This window comes from Babylonia areolata, chromosome 2 (assembly GCF_041734735.1).
Source record: "Babylonia areolata isolate BAREFJ2019XMU chromosome 2, ASM4173473v1, whole genome shotgun sequence".
NCBI classification, from domain to species: domain Eukaryota; kingdom Metazoa; phylum Mollusca; class Gastropoda; order Neogastropoda; family Buccinidae; genus Babylonia; species Babylonia areolata.
Window position 1 is genome coordinate 15,574,993 of NC_134877.1, and position 18,510 is coordinate 15,593,502.

Below are 18,510 nucleotides of genomic sequence, written 5' to 3' on the forward strand. Positions count from 1 at the left end.
GATTCCTCAGTTCTCTGTTGTGCATCTCACACATTCACGAGGCACGTGTGTCCCGGCAGGGTGTCAGTGACGGTGTGCGTGCGCGCGCGTGTGTCAGTTACTCATTTATTAATGACTATATTCTAATTTTATGTGTGATGTCTTCTAATGGGCACATAGGCTATCAAGTTCAGGGAGAAAAGTATGTTTGTATGGGTATCTATATAGATAATTATAGATAAGGATAAAGATAAGAAGAAGCGCCGTTCCAGAATCGATTAGAGAATGAACTTCTGATCCAGTGAATACCAGTGACCAGAGTCCAAGGCCGCGTTTTGGCATAGTGTTGTGTCCTTGGGAAAGGCACCCAGATTATCCTCACCAGTATCACCCAGAACACTCAACATTCTCCAGTGGAATGCAGAAGGGGTGCATAAGAAGAAACTTGGCCTGGCAGAAAGGATGCACCAAGAACATATTGACATTGCATGTGTCCAAGAGACACATTTGACCGTAAACCATCGCTTTCAAGTGAGGGGTTACGAGACCATCAGGTTGGACCGTGAGGAATGAAACAAAGGAGGGGTGTTTGTCTTGGTGCGGAATTCCATCGCCGCACAAGAACTCAAGATCAACACCAATCAACAGGCAGAGATCCAAGGGGTTGATATAGTCTTTAAAGAACACAACATCAGGATCTACAATGTCTATTGCCCTCAAGATCGTGATCTTTCCCTCACATACATGAACATCCATATGCAGCGTGTGTAACACTTACAGTTTGATACAATTTTTTTTTCAAGGGTCTGGCTGATAGTACGTATGGTGCGAATGCATCCAAACTTTCCAACAAGTGTGTTAAGGAGAGATGCAGCATGATGCTCTTTCGGCTTTCTCATTCACTGAAATTGGGGAGTACAATGGCTGCCACACGCGCTACACGCTCGCCTCAAACTATCATGCAGCCAGCTATAGGAAGGTTCATTCTATTCATTAAGCTGTGGAGTCAGACTCATTCAATACTTCCAAGGCAGATATTCCGACATCACTTCAGAAGACGGAGTGGACGGGTACATTGTGGACTGTTATTGTCAAGTTGCAAACATCGGTTGATATTCACTTTGGGACATCAGAAGGTTTTTTGTTTGTTTTTTTGTTTTCTTTGTTTTGTTTTTGTTTTTGTTTTTTTGTTTTTTGTTGTTGCTTTTTTTGTCCTGCTGTGCTATCATTACCGTGTGTGTGTGCAGAATGAGAAAAGTAGATAGATAGATAGATAGAATTGGTAGCATAAGCAGGATTGACTTGAAATCGTGTCCCTTATCCATGGAGAAAGTAGCCACTCTTTACTGTTTATCCATCCTTTACTCTCCTAGTCCCATTATTCTTTAATTCAATCCATCTAAGTTCCACTGATGTCCTTGGAACGAACATATCAAGAAAATGACATCACAGTCTGACCGACATAAAAACCAGTCGCTTTTCTGGAGATAAGACGTCCATCGAACCACATGGCAAATTCACAGAAGCTTACCTGACCAGTGAAATCTCATATGCTTGACCTTGATTTACTTGTTTATTTGTGTGCAAACGTACTCTGCTAATCGGTAGACCTATGATATATATATATATATATATATATATATATATATATATATATATATATATATATGTATATATCAAAATGATTGAAAAAATATATATCAAGATTATTGCCTTCATCTTTATCTCGTGCCATGAGCTTCTGCAAATCGCAGTCAAAACAGAAAGAAAATATCAGTTTCAAAACAAATCAGGAAACTCATCACTCGATCCATCCATCATTCAGAGAACTGTATGTGTGTTTACAGCCCATTGTGTTAACAGCCGTATTGAACAAAACCGACCTAAATAAAATGAAATAAAATATAAGGTAAAAACTGACGTGCAAAAAGTTATGATAACAATCAGCGCGAAAATGTGCATGCGCACGCGCGTGGGCTTGTGCATGTGCCTACAGTTGTAAGGTGAATAATGTTTTAAAATTTATGCAGACCGAGAGAGAGAGAGGGAGTTTGTGTGTGTGTGTGTGTGTGTGTGTGTGTCTGCCCGAGGTGGCGACCTGTGCCACGCCTATCAACATGCCCATTTTCAAACAGTCCACCGTTCACAATCAACAGCATCGGGTCGACTGGAAGCCCACGGCAGTTGCTCTTTACAACGCCTGATCATTGACAACAGCTCAGCCAGAGTCCGACTCCAGTCAGTGCACCTGAATCCGCGCGGTCCAAAGTAATCTGGCAGCCGACAGTGCCATGATCTCTCTCTCTCTCTCTCTCTCTCTCTCTCTCTCAGACAAGGATTTCGCAAGATCACACTTTCCCCTTTCCCTGGGTCAGCGGCGTGACTTTTTGTGCTATACGCACGTGCATTGTGTGAAAAATGGATGCAAATACTTTCTTCAACATATTCGATGTTTAGATTCAGCCTTTGTTGTAAAATTCGTCGAAAATACGGGGATTTAACAGACTTGAACATATCGAAAAAGTTCACTTGATGGCGTGCAAACGATTCTTATGAGTACCTGTAAGGACCCCGAATAATTACTACTACTACTACTACTACTATTATTATTATTATCATTATTATCATCGTTATCATCATCATCATTATCATGTATGTGTGTGTGTCTCAAACCCCGCCCCCTTCCATCTCTCTATCTCTCTCTCTCATTCTCCCTACTTCTATCTCAGTATCTATGTCTGCCTATCTGTCTGTCTCTGAAAGGTTAAATGAGATTTATCTGTATGTAGAAGTTTGACCGCAGTTATTCCCTAATGAAGGGCGCAGGAGGTGAAAGCGCCCTTTCATGGGGTCAGTAGAACTCCCCTCTCTCACACCCCTCTTTTTACTTTTTACTTTTCTCTCCTCCCTTCTCTAACCCCCCCTCTCACTCTTTCACTCCTCATTTCTCTGAACTCCAGTCCCTCTCGTTCTTGTGCGCTGTGGGTTTTCTGATTTGCCAGATAGGTACCTGTGTCCGATCCTGGTCCGTTTTACCTTGGCTAAGCTATATACATCAATGTAATGACTTATCATAAAGTCGCGATAGAGATCGATGGAAGGACAGTGGGGCCGGGTCATTCAGGACTGAAAGACCGCTAACCTTGACCAGCAATAGACGGGTGGGTGGACAGATAGATGGAAGGAAAACAGCATCACAAACAGAAGTAAATAACGAACGCGCAACAGAGCAGGCGAATGGATGGGTGTGTGGATATGTGTAAAGATCACAACAGAAAAAAACCCAAACAAACACAGTCACACACAAACAAGCAAATGAATTGATGAATGAATGGATGGATGGATGAAAAGTCTTCAAGATAGAAAGCAATGAAGAAAAACAGAACGATCTAGCGAATGAACTAAAAGAAATGATGGATGTAAAGGTCGTTAAGAGGGAGTACCGAGGGGGTGAATGGATGAATGAATGAATGAATGAAAAGGTCATAACAGAAAGACATACGTGAAGAGAAAGGAAATGGATGAATGAAATGAATGAATGAACAAACGAACATGTAATGACATAAACAAACAAACAAATAGATAAATGAATAATAAATAGAACGCAAACAGGCAAGGGAATGAAAGAATCAATCAATCAATCAATCGTCGTGATATGGCCCTGTGCGGTCAACTGGACTATGAGCAACAATTAACAATAACAATCAATCAGTCAATCAAAAGGTTAAGATATAAAGACAGAAATCAAGAACCTCCAAAACTTGTATGCAAGTGAATAAACGTACACATGACCAAACGACACTCCGACCAACCGATCTACAGACTGGATTCATGAGTAAATATAGGGATGAATGAATGAATTATGTAACCTAACCAAACATAATCATTTATGTTCTCAAAGTCCCTTGTGACGTCCAGCTCTCCGTCACCTCTCTCTCTCTCTCTCTCTCTCTGTCCCTGTCTCTCAGTCTCTATCCCTCGCCGCGACCCTCGGTCAAAAGGTGCTCCACGCGGCGTTAAAACGCCCTTAGTCACTGCGCGTTCATAGGGTGACCTCGGTCACCTTTGCATGTGTGCGCGTGGTCAGCTGTTGATCGCGATGTTGAGTGATAAGATACGAGCACGGCCGGGTCTATAAGAAGGCGCTACATGGTCTTGGGTCCTCTGTGTACCCTCCTGGAGGTCACAGCATCATCCCCAGCATTAACAATGCGCTGCCTCGTCCTCATCGCTTTGGGTAATAATAATAATAATAATAATAATGATTATGATAATAGAAGAAGTAGAAGATACTTTGTATTGCGGCTTCCCATGTAAAAACCGCTTTATTGCGCTGTACACTGTAAAATTAACATATTTTATCGTTATTGTTGTTAATGTTATTGTTAGTGGTGGTGGTGGTGGCTGCAGAGGTCTTGGTGGTTGTGGTGTTTGTCTGTCAATATGTGACTATGGACATTCTTCGCCCATTCATCGTTGCATTTTGGGTTCTGGGGTTCTTTTCAAGTCCAAAGACTAGCACGGAGATCTTCACTTGAGGTCTTGTGGGCGAGGAGGGGTAGGGGTGGGGATAAACATGTAACCCATGTCATACCATACACTCACTTCGAACGTAGATGTACTGTCTACAAGTGCATCACTCCAATCACATAATATGCTAAAAAGCAGAAGCACATACCAGCCGCCGTTGCAAAGTGCTTTGCGTCGCGGACTGACAACTATAGGAGGACGCGGGTTCGAATCCATTAAGAGGTGAAAAAAAAAGATTAAAAAATTATAATTTATAGTGGGAGTTTTCAGCTCACATGTTCGGCATCAGCCCAAAATGTCGTGAGCTCATGGGTTCAGATGGGACCACACCGATGTTTTCTCCCTTTCACGGATGCGTCTTTAGGAGTGCTGCTCCAAGTTCTTGACCGTCACTGCCGGAATGTATATCTCGGAACCCTGTTTGGTGCTGCTGGTCACACGTCAAGACAGGAAGGGCGGGTTACCGCTTTTATGACGTTGTCACAAACTTAAACGGATCCCTGTTCTCATCATTATCAGCCCTACCTGTCATTATGATGAAATGCAGGAAAATTATCATAGATTCCGTGGCCTGTCAGGTCCCGTTCAGGTGATGACACGAGTTTCAAATTCTCTTCCATGTCCATGATACCTGAGATCTCTGGGTGTTAACAGATTAACAAAACAAAACACACACACACACACACACGCGCGCGCGCGCGCGCGCGAGAACAACAACAACAATAACAAAACCGACTGTCGTTGAAGGTAGCGGTTTTCTCTCCAAGGCAGCCACCAAAGCGATGAATTTGTAATCATTGTTTTCCGCAGTAAAGGACTTAGTAGGTGGGGTCCTGCTTACATAATGTTGAATAATAACACGTCCATGTAACGCTGAACACAACCGAGGTAACTGAGCAACAGTGCAAGACAAATGAATTAACATAGTTCGCTGTGTATCCTGTCGTGGCTTGTTGCCCTGAAAAGGGATTACCACAGGATTTATAGACAAGACAAGACAAGGCGCCGGGAACTGGGACAACACAAAGCCGGGTGTGGCGGCCGGATGACGTTTGGCCGGTGAGGGAGGTTGGGAGGACAGGGAGGGAGGGGAAGGGGAAGGTAGGGGCAGCCGGGGATGAGCGGCACAAAGGTGTGCGACCACTTAGTGAAATTACGGCACGTTCGTCCTCCCAGGCCGTTTAGCCATTCCTTTGGGTTTTTTTTTTCCCCCCACCTCCCCGTCATGAAGACGCGCGCAGAAGATCAAATACACACGTTAAAGATCTTGTGATCCATGCCAGCGTTCGGTGGGTTATGAAAACAAGAACATAACCAGCATACACCCCCCAAACCCCCCGAAAACGGTGTATGGCTGCCTTCATGGCGGGTGTAAATAAAAACAAACCATCATACACTTATAATGTTACATGTATCTCTGAGTGTGTATATGTGTACTTGCCTGAAATCTGATTGAGTGACACAAGAAACGAATGACGAGAACCCAAATAGCAGCAGCCGTCAGTCGGCCGCTCTACCCAGGTAAAGCAGCCTGTTGTGCAAATGACCGCGTGTTTGCACAGTGCTTAGAGCTTGGTCTCCAACCGAGGATCAGTTGGGGCGCTATATAAGTACTCACATCATCATCATAATCACCTCCCTTTCATCCGCCCTCGTCATGAAAAAAAAAAAAAAAAAAAAATCATGCTTTACTGCCAGCAGTTCCGCTCATCGCGGCCGATCAGAGATGCCAGCCTGACCCCAACCGCGGCTACGCCAGGACGTACCAAGGAAGACCGTGCGCCTCCACCACGCGCTACGATGACGGGCACCGTGGCTCGTGCGGCTGTGGTCCGGCCAACTCGGACACGCCTTTCCCCTGGAACATGCAGGGCTTCATGACTGCACCCTCGCAAAAGTTCTTCGACAACGGTGGAGACAAGCAGTGGTGCGGAGCCAACTGCGGAAAGTGTGTCAAGCTGACGCCCACTGGTACGAACTGCGTCATTGTGTGTGTGTGTGTGTGTGTGTGTGTGAAAAGTTGACGCCCACAGGTGCGACATTACGTCACTCTGTGTGTGTGTGTGTGTGTGTGTGCGTGTGTGCGTGTGTGCGTGTGCGCGTGTGTGCGTGTGTATTGGGGTTGGGGGTGGGGGTGGGGGTGAAAAAGGGGCAAGGAGGAGGTATTGTGTACGGGGGTGGGGGCGCGTTTCCATTTTCCTGTCTCTTAGTCTAAAAGATAAGAAGATGAGATAAGAATAACTTTTTATCACATTAAGATAAATTACATGATTCTACTTTTTTTTTTGCGGAAGTAACACTAGCAAGAGCATTTTGCATACCATGATTTTTCCCCCCAGTAACAACCAATACGTAAGTTATAGATGTATTTTGGCGGACTGGGAATGGCGGATTGTTTCTTTTTGTCATTAAAACATATGGGAGCCAGTTTGTAATCTATAAAGTTAGACATGGGCAGCCAGTGTAGCGTTCATACATATCAATGGAATTTATTCTCTGTGTTTGCCTCACGAGCTTGAATTTAAGCATGTATATACATTGATATGCACACACACACACACACACACACACACACACACACACACACACACACACACACACATACTATAATGTTTGTTTGCGTGTTTGTGTGTGCACACGCTTGCTCGTTCCTGTATGGTGTACTTCACGGTAGCTCATGCATGTTTTTATGTACAACTTTGTCTGGGAGGTGCCGCGGTGAGCGTCAATCTGCGTTTTATAGATGAAAAATTCATGTATGAAAGCGCGCGCGCGCGTGTGTTTGTGTGTGTGTGTGTGTGTGTGTGTGTGTGTGTGTGTGTGTGTGTGTGTGTGTGTGTGTGTGCGTGCGTGTGCCTGACTATCTCAGTAGTGAGAGGTCTGTATCTGTCAATCTCTGAGTGACTGATTGACTGACAACGTTGACGCGCAGCGGACCGTATCCACCACCCCCACACCACACGCCCATTCCCATCTCTGCTTCCTTCCCTCCACTATTATCACTTATGATAATAGTACCCTGTCCTGCATGCAGGCGGCTGGATCAACGGCGAAGGAGGTCCGACCAATAGCCACTCGCCCATCATTTTCATGGTGACCAACGACTGCCCCTATGCCGGCAATGAGAAGTGGTGCCAGATCTACGGTACACCAGGGACAGGTGGGCTACTTTTTGTGCTTTCAGTGATGATGAACTGTATGGTTCTGTGTTGTCTTTTTTCTTTCTTCAGTTGTTTTTTTTTCCACCCCGCCCATGGTTGAGAGAGAGACAGACAGACAGAGAGTGTCAGCAGAGAGAGAGAGAGAGAGTGAGACAGACAGACAGAGACAGACAGACCGGGTAGACAGACACAGAGTGACTCAGCACACAGAGAAATCTGTTGTGATAAAAAAAGAAATACAAATACAAATTTTGTGTGCGTTCCTGACATCAAGTTCTTTAAAATGTGGCAACAACTTACGCTTTGTTTTCCGCTTCCTCGGATATAGATCTTCCCCAGTAACCTGAACACTGCACCGCCTTGTCTTTTGTCTTTGGCTCGCCGTGTATGCTGCCCCAAGTTTGTCCTTGAAGAACCTGAAGGTGCAGCAGCCAGTCACTTGGGGCTCGAGGTGGGTTTGTTGTTTCAGGCGTTGAAGCCAGTGGTCAGGACCAGTTTGTCTCTAAGGACGTCGCTTGACTTCCTTCCATAACTTCCATGTCTTCTGCCGTTTCACACTCACGTCTCCGGAGTCTGTGTATGGCAGGGTGATAAGGTTGTTTCGCTTCAGTCCACCTGTAGGTCACCTGCCTTCTCCTCCATGTTCTCCATTCTAATTTCCAGGCCAGAGTTCTTCGCTCTCCACACACCATTTTCTTCGCGTAGACATGCAGATTTTCTCCTTTAGGGTCTTTAATAATTTCATTCTGCGGCACGGTAGGCCTACATGCAGCTGTCTGTGACAACCCTCACGTCGTCTTTCAAAGAGTAAAGTATGGACATTACACCCGCCAGAACTGGGTCCTTACTCGGGGATCCACTCACACCGGCATGGGTAGAAGCTGAGGAATGACTCTCCAGCTGGGTCTAATTTCATGAAAGTTGGGTCGCGAGGCCCTGGGTTCCGATTCATTGTCGCCACACCGAGAAAGTACATGTATCGCGAACCCCCCCACCCCCTCACCCTCCCCCCCTTTTTTTCTTTTAACTCACTCAGTACGGCCTGTCCTCTCTTCTCCTCTACACAGACCCCTCGGATGTCCAGTGGGTGTCTGAATGACCCAACCTTCAGCTTCCGTCGTTAGAATTGTGGTATTCTTTGTCAACATTCACCTCTTCAGTATAAGAGCCTTCCTCTTGCAATATTTTGATGATGGTAATTGGGGTGGAACGCTGTTAACGTCGTCTCTTTCGCCGTTCGTATGGAGAGTGTTAACTGTGAGGAGCAAAACAGGCACAGCACCATTTGTGTGTGTGTGTGTGTGTGTGTGTGTGTGTGTGTGTGTGTGTGAATACAATATGCGGCCATTCAGCTTATGGTGAACCCATTCCCATACAAAAATTTCGATCCCTATGGAATTTGGGGGAAACTCTATTCTTCTCTTCAGACAAAACTTTCACATACACACACGCGCGCGCGCGCGCGTTCAGTTTGCTGCACTGTCAGCGCAGCGTGCATCACGGGAGCACTGACATGGCGGCCGCTGCAGTGGCGCCTCAACTGCGGGGCTGTTCGTTCTTTATAAGGCTGTGACCGTGACACTGCGAGGGCACGCCTTGCGCTCTTTTGTATGAGATATGGAGGAGTTTCCGTTATTCAGGAGGTTACGAAGGCTTCGATTCTTCCTTGATCGTACATGTGCCCGTAAGTATGCAGTGCCCAGTGGATATATTATAATGTGTCACATCCATATCGATGGATGATCATTACCACTACCCCTTCCCCTACCCCTCTTCAGTCTAAGTATATTTTTGCCTGTCCATCAAAGCATACCCATTGAATATGTTTTTATGTTTTCTACGATAGATCGACACTTCTCCCATCTTTCTTTCTTTCTTTCTCCCCCCCCCCCTCAGGTCCCCCCTCGCCCCCCCCCCCCCAAACACTCACCCCCTCCAATTTACAAACAACGCGAATTTTTAACAATTGAAGCATTTAAACAGCAACAACAAACAAACATCGATTTCATCTATTGATCACCAGCAGTATTTATTTATTTATCTATTCATTTACTCATCTTTTCATTCATTCATGATTACGTTTGCACAGTTTGAGGTTGTCAAGACTGAAGACAGCGTATGCGCATGCAATCCTCTTTCTGTTGCAGGTAACAAGAACTCATTTGGTTACGAGGTGCACTTTGACCTGCAGAACCATGTGGGCCAGATCTCAGCCCGGGGCTGGAACAACCCCGAGGTGACGTGGGAAGAGGTGGGTTGTCCTGGGGACATGGCGGCCCATTGGGGAAGCTGTGAGTGCAACTGGAGCCATGGAAAGTAGCCCCCTCCTTCCCAATAGGGTTCATCTGGTCTGTCCTCGAAGATGATTCAGTTTGTTTCTTGAAGTGTCAGAGACCAACACGGACCAATTCAGTTTGGAAACTGTGACTATTATCACGTTTTGTCGGTGACAGATTCTCATTGGTTTGCAATGATAAGCGGCATTACTCGCAGCGATAAGTTTGCTTCGCTTCGTGTTGAGAATTCTCCTAAGTTTAAGCGAAATCCGTTGATTGATGAAAAGTAATGAGCAATTTTCCTAGTACGTCTGAGCTAAGTCAGTAGATTGATGAACGTTAAGCAAACTTAAAGCTGCTTGGATCCCGCATAGAACGCAGCCCAGTTGCAAACGAGGCATTGAGCTATTTGTCATTGTCAGTGTGGTGGTGGTGGTGGTGGGTGCTAATTAAGATGCTTCAGATGTCAGTCAGAATTACCTTGCGTCAACAACAGGAACATTAATTGTGCAAATAAAAGAACCCTGAAATAAGATAAAATAATTGTGTGTGTGTGTGTGTGTGTGTGTGTGTGTGTGTGTGTGTGTGTGTGTGTGTGTGTGTGTGTGGTGTCCATCGAGATCGATGATGACCATCATTGTCATCCAGCTGGGGGATGGGGGGAGGATGGTGGTGGGGGGGCGGGGGGATGCTCATGAATCTATCTGTGAATGCGCAGATGGCTGAATAGTCCAATCTGCGCACGAAATGTTCGCTGACAGTTGGGGCAGACAAAGACAGGCATATCATTGTCAGGGAGCTTGTTTGCCTGTGACTTTCTGGCCTGCCTCTTCTGAACAGCTGCAGCAGTCCTGTTGACCTCGCACAACTTGGCGCCTTTGAGCACAGCAGCGCGCCATTTGTCACGATCCACTGCAGATTCCTCCCAGGAGTCAGGGTTGATATCAAACGCTTTCAGAGAGACTTTCAGAGTATCTCTGAAGCCCTTCTTCTGACCTCTGTGTGATCTCTTCCCTTGTTGCAGCTCGCCATAGAAAAGCCTTTTGGGCAGCCGATGGTCTGGCATGCGCGCCACGTGTCCAGCCCAGTGAAGCTAAGACTGCATCAGGATGGTGAAGATGCTGGGAAGGGTGGCTTTTGCAAACACCTCCGTGTCTGGGGTCCTGTCTTGCCACTTGATGTTCAGTAGCTTCCTGAGGCATGTTGTGTGGAAGTGGTTAAGCTTCTTGGCGTGTCGTTGGTACACTGTCCACGTTTCGCAGGCGTACAGTAGTGTGGGGAGAACTACTGCTCTGTAGACCTTTAGCTTGGTCTCAAGACCAATGCCTCTTCTGTTCCCGAGACATTTGCATAGAGTCTACCAAAGGTTGCGCTTGCTCTTGCAATCCTGACGTTCATTTCATCGTCGATGGTCGCATTTCGTGACAGTGTGCTGCCAAGGTATGTGAACCGCTCCACCGCACTGAGTCTCTGACCGTTGACTGTGATGCTGGGCTCAACGTGGGGTTTCCCTGGGGCTGACTGATGGAGAACTTCAGTTTTCCTCATGCTGATGGTAAGGCCGAAGTTCCTGCTGGCAGTGGCAAACTTGTCGACGCTGAGTTGCATGTCAGCTTCAGATCCAGCGTTGAGGGCACAATCATCAGCAAACAAAAAGTCTCTGATGATGTCTGTCATGACCTTCATTTTTGCTTGAAGCCTTCTGAGGTTAAACAGCTTGCCATCTGTTCGGTATTTTAGGCCGATTCCAACATCGCCATCTCTGAAGGCATCAGTAAGCATTGCAGAGAACATGAGGCTGAACAGTGTTGGCGTCAGGACGCAGCCTTGCTTGACACCATTTGTGACAGGAAAAGGAGCAGATGTTTCGCCATTGTCCTGGACTCGAGCCTGCATGCCTTCATGGAATTGGCTGACCAAGGAAATAAATTTCCAAGGGCATCCGTACTTGGCCATGATTTTCCACAGTCCCTCTCTACTCACGGTGTCGAAGGCCTTAGTGAGGTCGACATAGGTGGAGAACAGATCAGCATTTTGCTCCTGACATTTCTCTTGCAGCTGCCTTGCAGCAAACACCATGTCGATGGTTCCGCGCTCTTTCCGGAATCCACATTGGCTCTCAGGCAAATGACCTTGGTCAAGGTGTGCTGCTGTGAGGCGGTTTAGTAGGATCCTGGCAAGTATCTTGCCTGCGATGTAGAGCAAGGAAATGCCCCGATGGTTATCACAGGCTTGCCGGTTCCCCTTTCGCTTGTACAAGTGAATGATAGATGCATCTTTGAAATCCTGGGGGATCGTCTCTTCTTTCCACATGAGTGAGTACAGCTGATGGAGCTTCTCAGTCAGCACAGTGCCTCCACCCTTGTAGACCTCTGCTGGTATGGAGTCTGATCCAGGTGTTTTGCCACTGGATAGCAGACGGATTGCTTTTTGGGTCTCAAGAAGTGTTGGCGGATTGTCCAGTGGTTTGTTGATGGGGACTTGTGGGAGACGGTCTATGGCTTCATCATTTATGGAGGAAGGGAGATTTAAGACACTGTTGAAGTGCTCAGCCCAGCGTTCGAGAATTTTCTCCTTCTCGGTGATCAAGGTATTTCCATCTGCACTGAGGAGGGGGGATGATCCTGAGGATGTGGGTCCGTAGACTTCTTTTAAGGCATCACAGAACCTCTTCATATCGTGCCTGTCAGCATATCCCTGAATCTCATCAGCTTTGTCACACAGCCACTTATCCTGCATCTGACGTAACTTTTGCTGAACAGGCCTGCGAATGGCATTGTACGCATCCTTTTTTGATGTGGACTTTGGGCTTTCTGGTCAAGGGTCCCAGGGTCTCTGAAGCTGTACTATAGATCAGCTCGCGCAGGGTACTCCAGTCAGACTCCACATTCTGGTTGTCCAGAGAGGCGGATTCCAGACGATCTTCCAGAAGCTCCACAAAGGTCTGTTTGATGGTGATGTTTTTCAGCTTAGCGATGTTGAGCCGTTTTGGAGCCTTCTGGCCTTGGGGGCGTCTCTTGGGTTGGATTCGAATATTCAGCTTCGAGACTACAAGGCGATGGTCTGTCCAACACTCGGCGCCGCACATGGTCTTTGTCACACGTACATCTTGCCTATCCCTTTTCCTGACGATGACGTAATAGATGATATGCCAATGCTTTGAGCGAGGGTGCATCCATGACGTCCTGTTACGGGTAGGGAGGCAGAAAACTGTGTTGATTATCAGCAGTTCGTGCTCCCCACAGGTCTGAAGCAAAAGCAACCTATTTGGGTTGCAGTGGCCCACGCCGTGCTTTCCAATCACTCCGTCCCGGGAGATGTAGTCAGAGCCAACTCTAGCACTGATATCCCCAAGAATGATGAGCTTGTCTGCTTTCAGGATAGCAGCAATGACAGAGTGAAGGTCCTCGTAGAACTTCGCCTTCACTTCATCCGGGTTGGTCATGGTTGGGGCGTAGGCACTGACAATGGTGAGGTGCTTCTGGCCAGATGCCAGTGGGAGTTTCATGGTCATAAGCCTATCGTTGACTCCCTTTGGGATTCCAGCTAGCTTGCTGACAAGTGCTGTTTTTACTGCAAAACCAACGCCAGCCTCACGTCGCTCTTCGCTTCCTCGTCCACTCCAGAAGAAGGTGTAACCAAATCCCCGTTCATTGAGCTCGCCTTCGCCTGCAAGCCGAGTCTCACTCAAGGCTGTGATGTCGATGTTGTATCTGGCGAGTTCGGATGCAACTAGTGCTGTTCTCCTTTGGGGTCTGTCCGCGTCATCTCTGTCCAGGAGAGTCCTTATGTTCCAAGCACCAATGGTGAGAGGAACGATCCTTGTTTTTTTCTTTTCTTTCTCTTTGTTTCGACCGCTGATGTAGGGTTCCCGCCAGCCGCGGTATGCTGGCCAGGGTGATATGGAGCAGGCAATTTTTAGGGCACCTTTTCTAGCCCCTTCCTCTTGCCAGGGAGGTGAGCAGTGCATTCCTAAAGAGGGCTGCTCAGACGGCTGCCGAGCTCCATCGCTGCTCCTGTCGATGAAGAACGACCCTATCGCCTGATCCGCCTGCGTGCAGGTCTGCGGCTGCGACTGCCAGTGTACCCACACCTGTCGTTTCGTCGCTCGCCTGTTGCCACAGGACTTGGGGGTGATGAAAAGATGAAGGATGAAAGGTAATTAAGGATGACTGATGACTTGCGCGATGAGTTTGTTTAAAGTGAAGAGGAGTTGCGCAACGTCGACCTCACTCTCTCGTCCGGTTCACCAGTTTCCAGTGGCAAGACCTAAGTCGAGACGACTGGAGGATGATCACGGATGCAGTGGATGACCAAGATATCCTTTCGGTGTCTCATCTTGCTCTCTGCACGCCACAGTGCGTTGCTGTAACCGCCTTCTTCTTCGTTGAACCGATAGGTTTCTTCCGCAGATTCTGCCGGATCCAGACTTCGCATGCATGGATAGACACACCCCGGGGGCCAACTGCACACAGCACAGTGGAGCTAGATGGCCGTCGGTGGTTCTCCTGAGCCGACGCCCTTTTATGGATCTCGTTTTTAATTCCATAAGGGTGTCTAGCCACCTGCCTCACCAGTCCCGCAAGGGAGCGGTAGGAGTGCCGGTTTAGTGATATGAACCTTCTTTCCGTTTTGGAATAACTACATATGCCTATAGTGTACAAATCAAACTCAAATGTTTAATTCATTATGTCTTCACACACACACACACACTTTTAAAATTATCTTTTGGCTAGATGCCATCTTATTTTATTTTCTTCCTGATCAGCACGAACCTTCATTAGTAGCTATGGGATGTCTTTCGATTGTGGTTTTCTCCTGCAGATAACGAGAATACCGCTGTTATCCCATGCTTTCTCACAACCCCATGTGTTCTCTCACATTGTGAGATGGGGTGCCAACGTTTTGCCTACATGTGTTTCAACTGTGCTTTGTTCTTCTGAACAAGTCCCTTTTCCATCATTGTGTCAGAAGGGTTGTTTTACCTACACACTTATATTCCATATCACCTATAGACCCACACTGGTTTTGCAAACAGGTGAAGTCATGCTCCCCTTTTGTGACAGAAACTTTTTACACTTCAACTTCAAAAACAGAATCAGGCCATCTATTTTGCATAAATACATTTTTATTCAGCCAAGTGGAAATCAATTATCAATCATACAGTTGAACTTGCTACAAATATATACGCTTTTATGATAAACAGTTAAAATTGAGACTTAATTTGCATTCAGCCTTTTGAACTCTGAAGCAGTTGGTGAATACAAAATGCACAAAGAATAGCACTGATGGAGGAAAGAAATGCATGAAAAGGATTAAAGATGCCTTTGTAAACAGGCAAATTACAGGACGCTGGACGCATGCTCATAATTATGCAGTGAACATTTGGAATGCACATATCCACAGGTGTTAATGCTATTAATAAACTCAATCTAAATGCATTTCATTGTTTACAGAACTGTAGCCTGGTGAACAAGGTGTAGGCAAAATGAACATATTTGACAGTATGTAGGTGAAACATGCGAAGGCAAATGGCATGCAGATGAAATGTGTGCAGGCGACACGTGGTGCACCAGAGAAATAGTATGCTCCCCATACAGACATTTCAAAGAACAACAACACAAGAGCAAAAATTGCAAAACTCCTTTGTATTTGACTTTATTCCCAAAGCAAAATCTGAACACAGATTCATGCAATCAAATCATCAAAGAATTTATTTTGAACTGAAAACCAGCATATCATATTTATTCACATCAGGCTGTTTAGAAAAAGATATCCATGAGCAGAAATAAGTCATTTAAAATTTATTCTTTTTGGAGCTGTAAAAAAACACACCCAAAAACAGCATGAATCAGATCTATAAAACTACAGCAGTTGAGAGGACCTGTGGAGAATGAGCAAAAATCACATGTAAATGACCGGTTTGTTTTTACAACTGAAGCAAAACTTCTTCTTCTTCTACATTCGTGGGCTGCAACTCCCACGTTTACTCATATATACACGAGTGGGCTTTTACGTGTATGACCGTTTTTACCCTGCCATGTAGGCAGCCATACTCTGCTTTCGGGGGTACTGAAGCAAAACAAAACTTGAAAACCAACAACCAAAAAACAACAAAAATTCAGCTAATCAGATCTTTTGAAACGGAGCCCTCTTGCATGTAGAAATCAATTCTGAAGTGAATCAGTTTGATCCGAGTATCACACGAGAAAAGTTTATCATTGTACCAAATAAAACATAGGTCACCAAATACTGAACACACAGGGAGGTAGTTTTTATCTGAACCGAAAATTTAAGAAAAAAAAAGTAGTTTAAATCTCTTTCTTTCTAAACTTTTCATTTTAACATTTGGAGATGTGCTATCTGTTCTGGAGGCCCTTGCAGGAGACAGGCTTCCTTGTCTCATGAAAAGACTCCCAGAAGTTGCCAAGAGATGATGAGTAGTCCTGCAATGGGTGTCAGCCCATTGCGAAGTCCAAGGCAATGAAGCAGCAGATCAGCTCATCAAACTTGGAGCAAGAGGAAGTCAACCAGAAAACTGCATCAGCTTCGCAGAGATGAAGACCCTCACGAAAGCAATGAGAGAAGCTATGCCTTCAAGACTTGCATGTGATACCCATCTAATCCACAAGAATCATGGAACAGAAAAAAAAGAACACTGGACAAGGCAGATAATCTGACAACAGGAATTTTTTTAATCACACTGTTGTGACCTTGAACTTTGACCACTAACCTTGGCCTTTGAAAGTGTTTATGTTCTGGCCATAACCAATCACTGTACCAAGTTTTATGAAAATTATTCTAAGTGCAGCACAGACTGGTCTCCTAATCCGGTTACATGCTTTTCAGCACCCAAGCCAGGTTTCATTTGATTATTCAGATGTGAGGAATCTCCAGTTCCTAGTGACTAGCACTAAACAATCTGCCAACAGAATGGTAAAGATGCTTATCTGCAAATACAGTGTCTGTGAGGGTGTGTGTTTGAACGCTGCTCTCCGAAGTTTGACTGGAAAATAAAACTGAGCGGCTAGTCTCAATCGGATGAGACGATAAACCAAAGTCCCATGTGCAGCATGCTCTTGGCACACTGAAAAAGAACCCATGGCCACAAAAGTGTTGTCCTCTGGCAAAATTCTGTTAAAAAGAAATGCACTCTGATGGGTACACAAATATATACGCATGCACTTAAGTCCTGGTGAGTGCTTTGCGTTATGTTGCTGTCAGGCATCTGTCTTGCAGATGTGGTGTAGCATATATGGATTTGTCCTTAAGAAACTGAAACCAGCCAATGACCCACTGCACCACCGTGAATCCATGTGATAAACCTTGCATAGAGGTCTTCTTTCTGATATAATTTTCTTATGCCTTGAGAAATTTGACCAAAAAGCGGAATACACTTATCTGAAGTCAAAGTTGAACTCAGAGCTGAACCATTTGATAAACAATCATCACATGCATAGATCATCAATGGACAAAGCCAGGTACAATTGCTATCACCGAACATTGTGAAAAAAAAATCATTGAAAAAAAACAACTGATAGAAGTGATATAGTCATTGAGTGGTCATGACTTATGTGTATGAAAAAAGTCACCGAAAAAAAAGTAATAGAAGTGATGAAGTCATTGATTGGTCAAGACTTGCTTTAAGTATATATGCTGCCTCTTTTATATGTTTTGTTGAGGAAATGTTAGAAAGAAAATCTGTTCAGTTCAACACAACTTTGTACGTGCTTTGAACTGGAACTGTTAGAGAAAGAATATATTTTGTTCATTCTATATGCTAAAATGAAAATAAACGCTGCAGCCGTGTTTTGAACTGGAACTGTTAAAGAGAGAATATAGTTCATTCTATGTGTTAAAATGAAAGTAAATACTGCTGCCCAAACTTACACATCAGTTCATACTCAGTATACAGGAAAACATTAAGTAAATAAAACAAATAACACCAACAGCCACACCAGTGTCTCTAAATTTGAAAATGTACCTGACAATTTCCATCTAAAAATGCCACATATTTGCCTTGTCACCAAATCTTGAATTTCTTTCACATGAAAGAAGGAACAATATAGTCCAGTGTAAGTTCTTTGGAAGAACCATGACACCATATGTACATTCTAATTAAAAAACAAACAATAAAAATACATGTACGCCATGCTCAAAGATAAAACCTTTTCAATAAACAGTCTTCCCTGATGAAAATGAATTGTAGACAATGCAGAATAAAAGCCATTATTCTGTAGCCCGTTTGATAACTAGAAATCACACACATCTTGATATGCACAATACATATACATACTGGAAACACACACAAACCTCCACATACAATCATATTCACATACTTTAATATTGCATACAAACATTCTGCAGAAACACAAATGCATTCATGCATGCATAATTTCAACAAGAATTCCTTGAGAGGGAATGCTATCAGGCTTTGGCTTTAAGCCAGTTCACTAGCAACAGCTGAGCACCAGCAACAATCATACCACAGGAGTAATAAAAATTTTCATGAACGTAAATACTTTCACCAATATTGCACCATGCTAGATGTATTATCATGAATA

The 18,510-nt window shown here is 45.0% G+C and overlaps 1 protein-coding gene across 1 annotated transcript; it reads left to right on the top strand.

The window, feature by feature from the left end:
* The first annotated feature begins 4,128 nt into the window (after window positions 1-4,128).
* Window positions 4,129-9,990, top strand: LOC143276973 (endoglucanase-like). The gene is made up of 4 exons (XM_076581672.1): window positions 4,129-4,216; window positions 6,211-6,480; window positions 7,544-7,669; window positions 9,818-9,990. The coding sequence occupies exons 1-4, from the start codon at window positions 4,129-4,131 to the stop codon at window positions 9,988-9,990; spliced, it is 657 nt and encodes a 218-aa protein (XP_076437787.1).
* Window positions 9,991-18,510: the final 8,520 nt, after the last annotated feature.

Excerpts from the sequence above, each read along its gene's own strand:
- LOC143276973 (XM_076581672.1), top strand. The coding sequence starts at position 4,129 with ATGGTCTTGGGTCCTCTGTGTACCCTCCTGGAGGTCACAGCATCATCC. Across the intron at positions 4,217-6,210 it reads CCTCGTCCTCATCGCTTTGG|TTCCGCTCATCGCGGCCGAT; the intron begins GTAATAATAATA and ends TACTGCCAGCAG. Across the intron at positions 6,481-7,543 it reads TGTCAAGCTGACGCCCACTG|GCGGCTGGATCAACGGCGAA; the intron begins GTACGAACTGCG and ends TCCTGCATGCAG.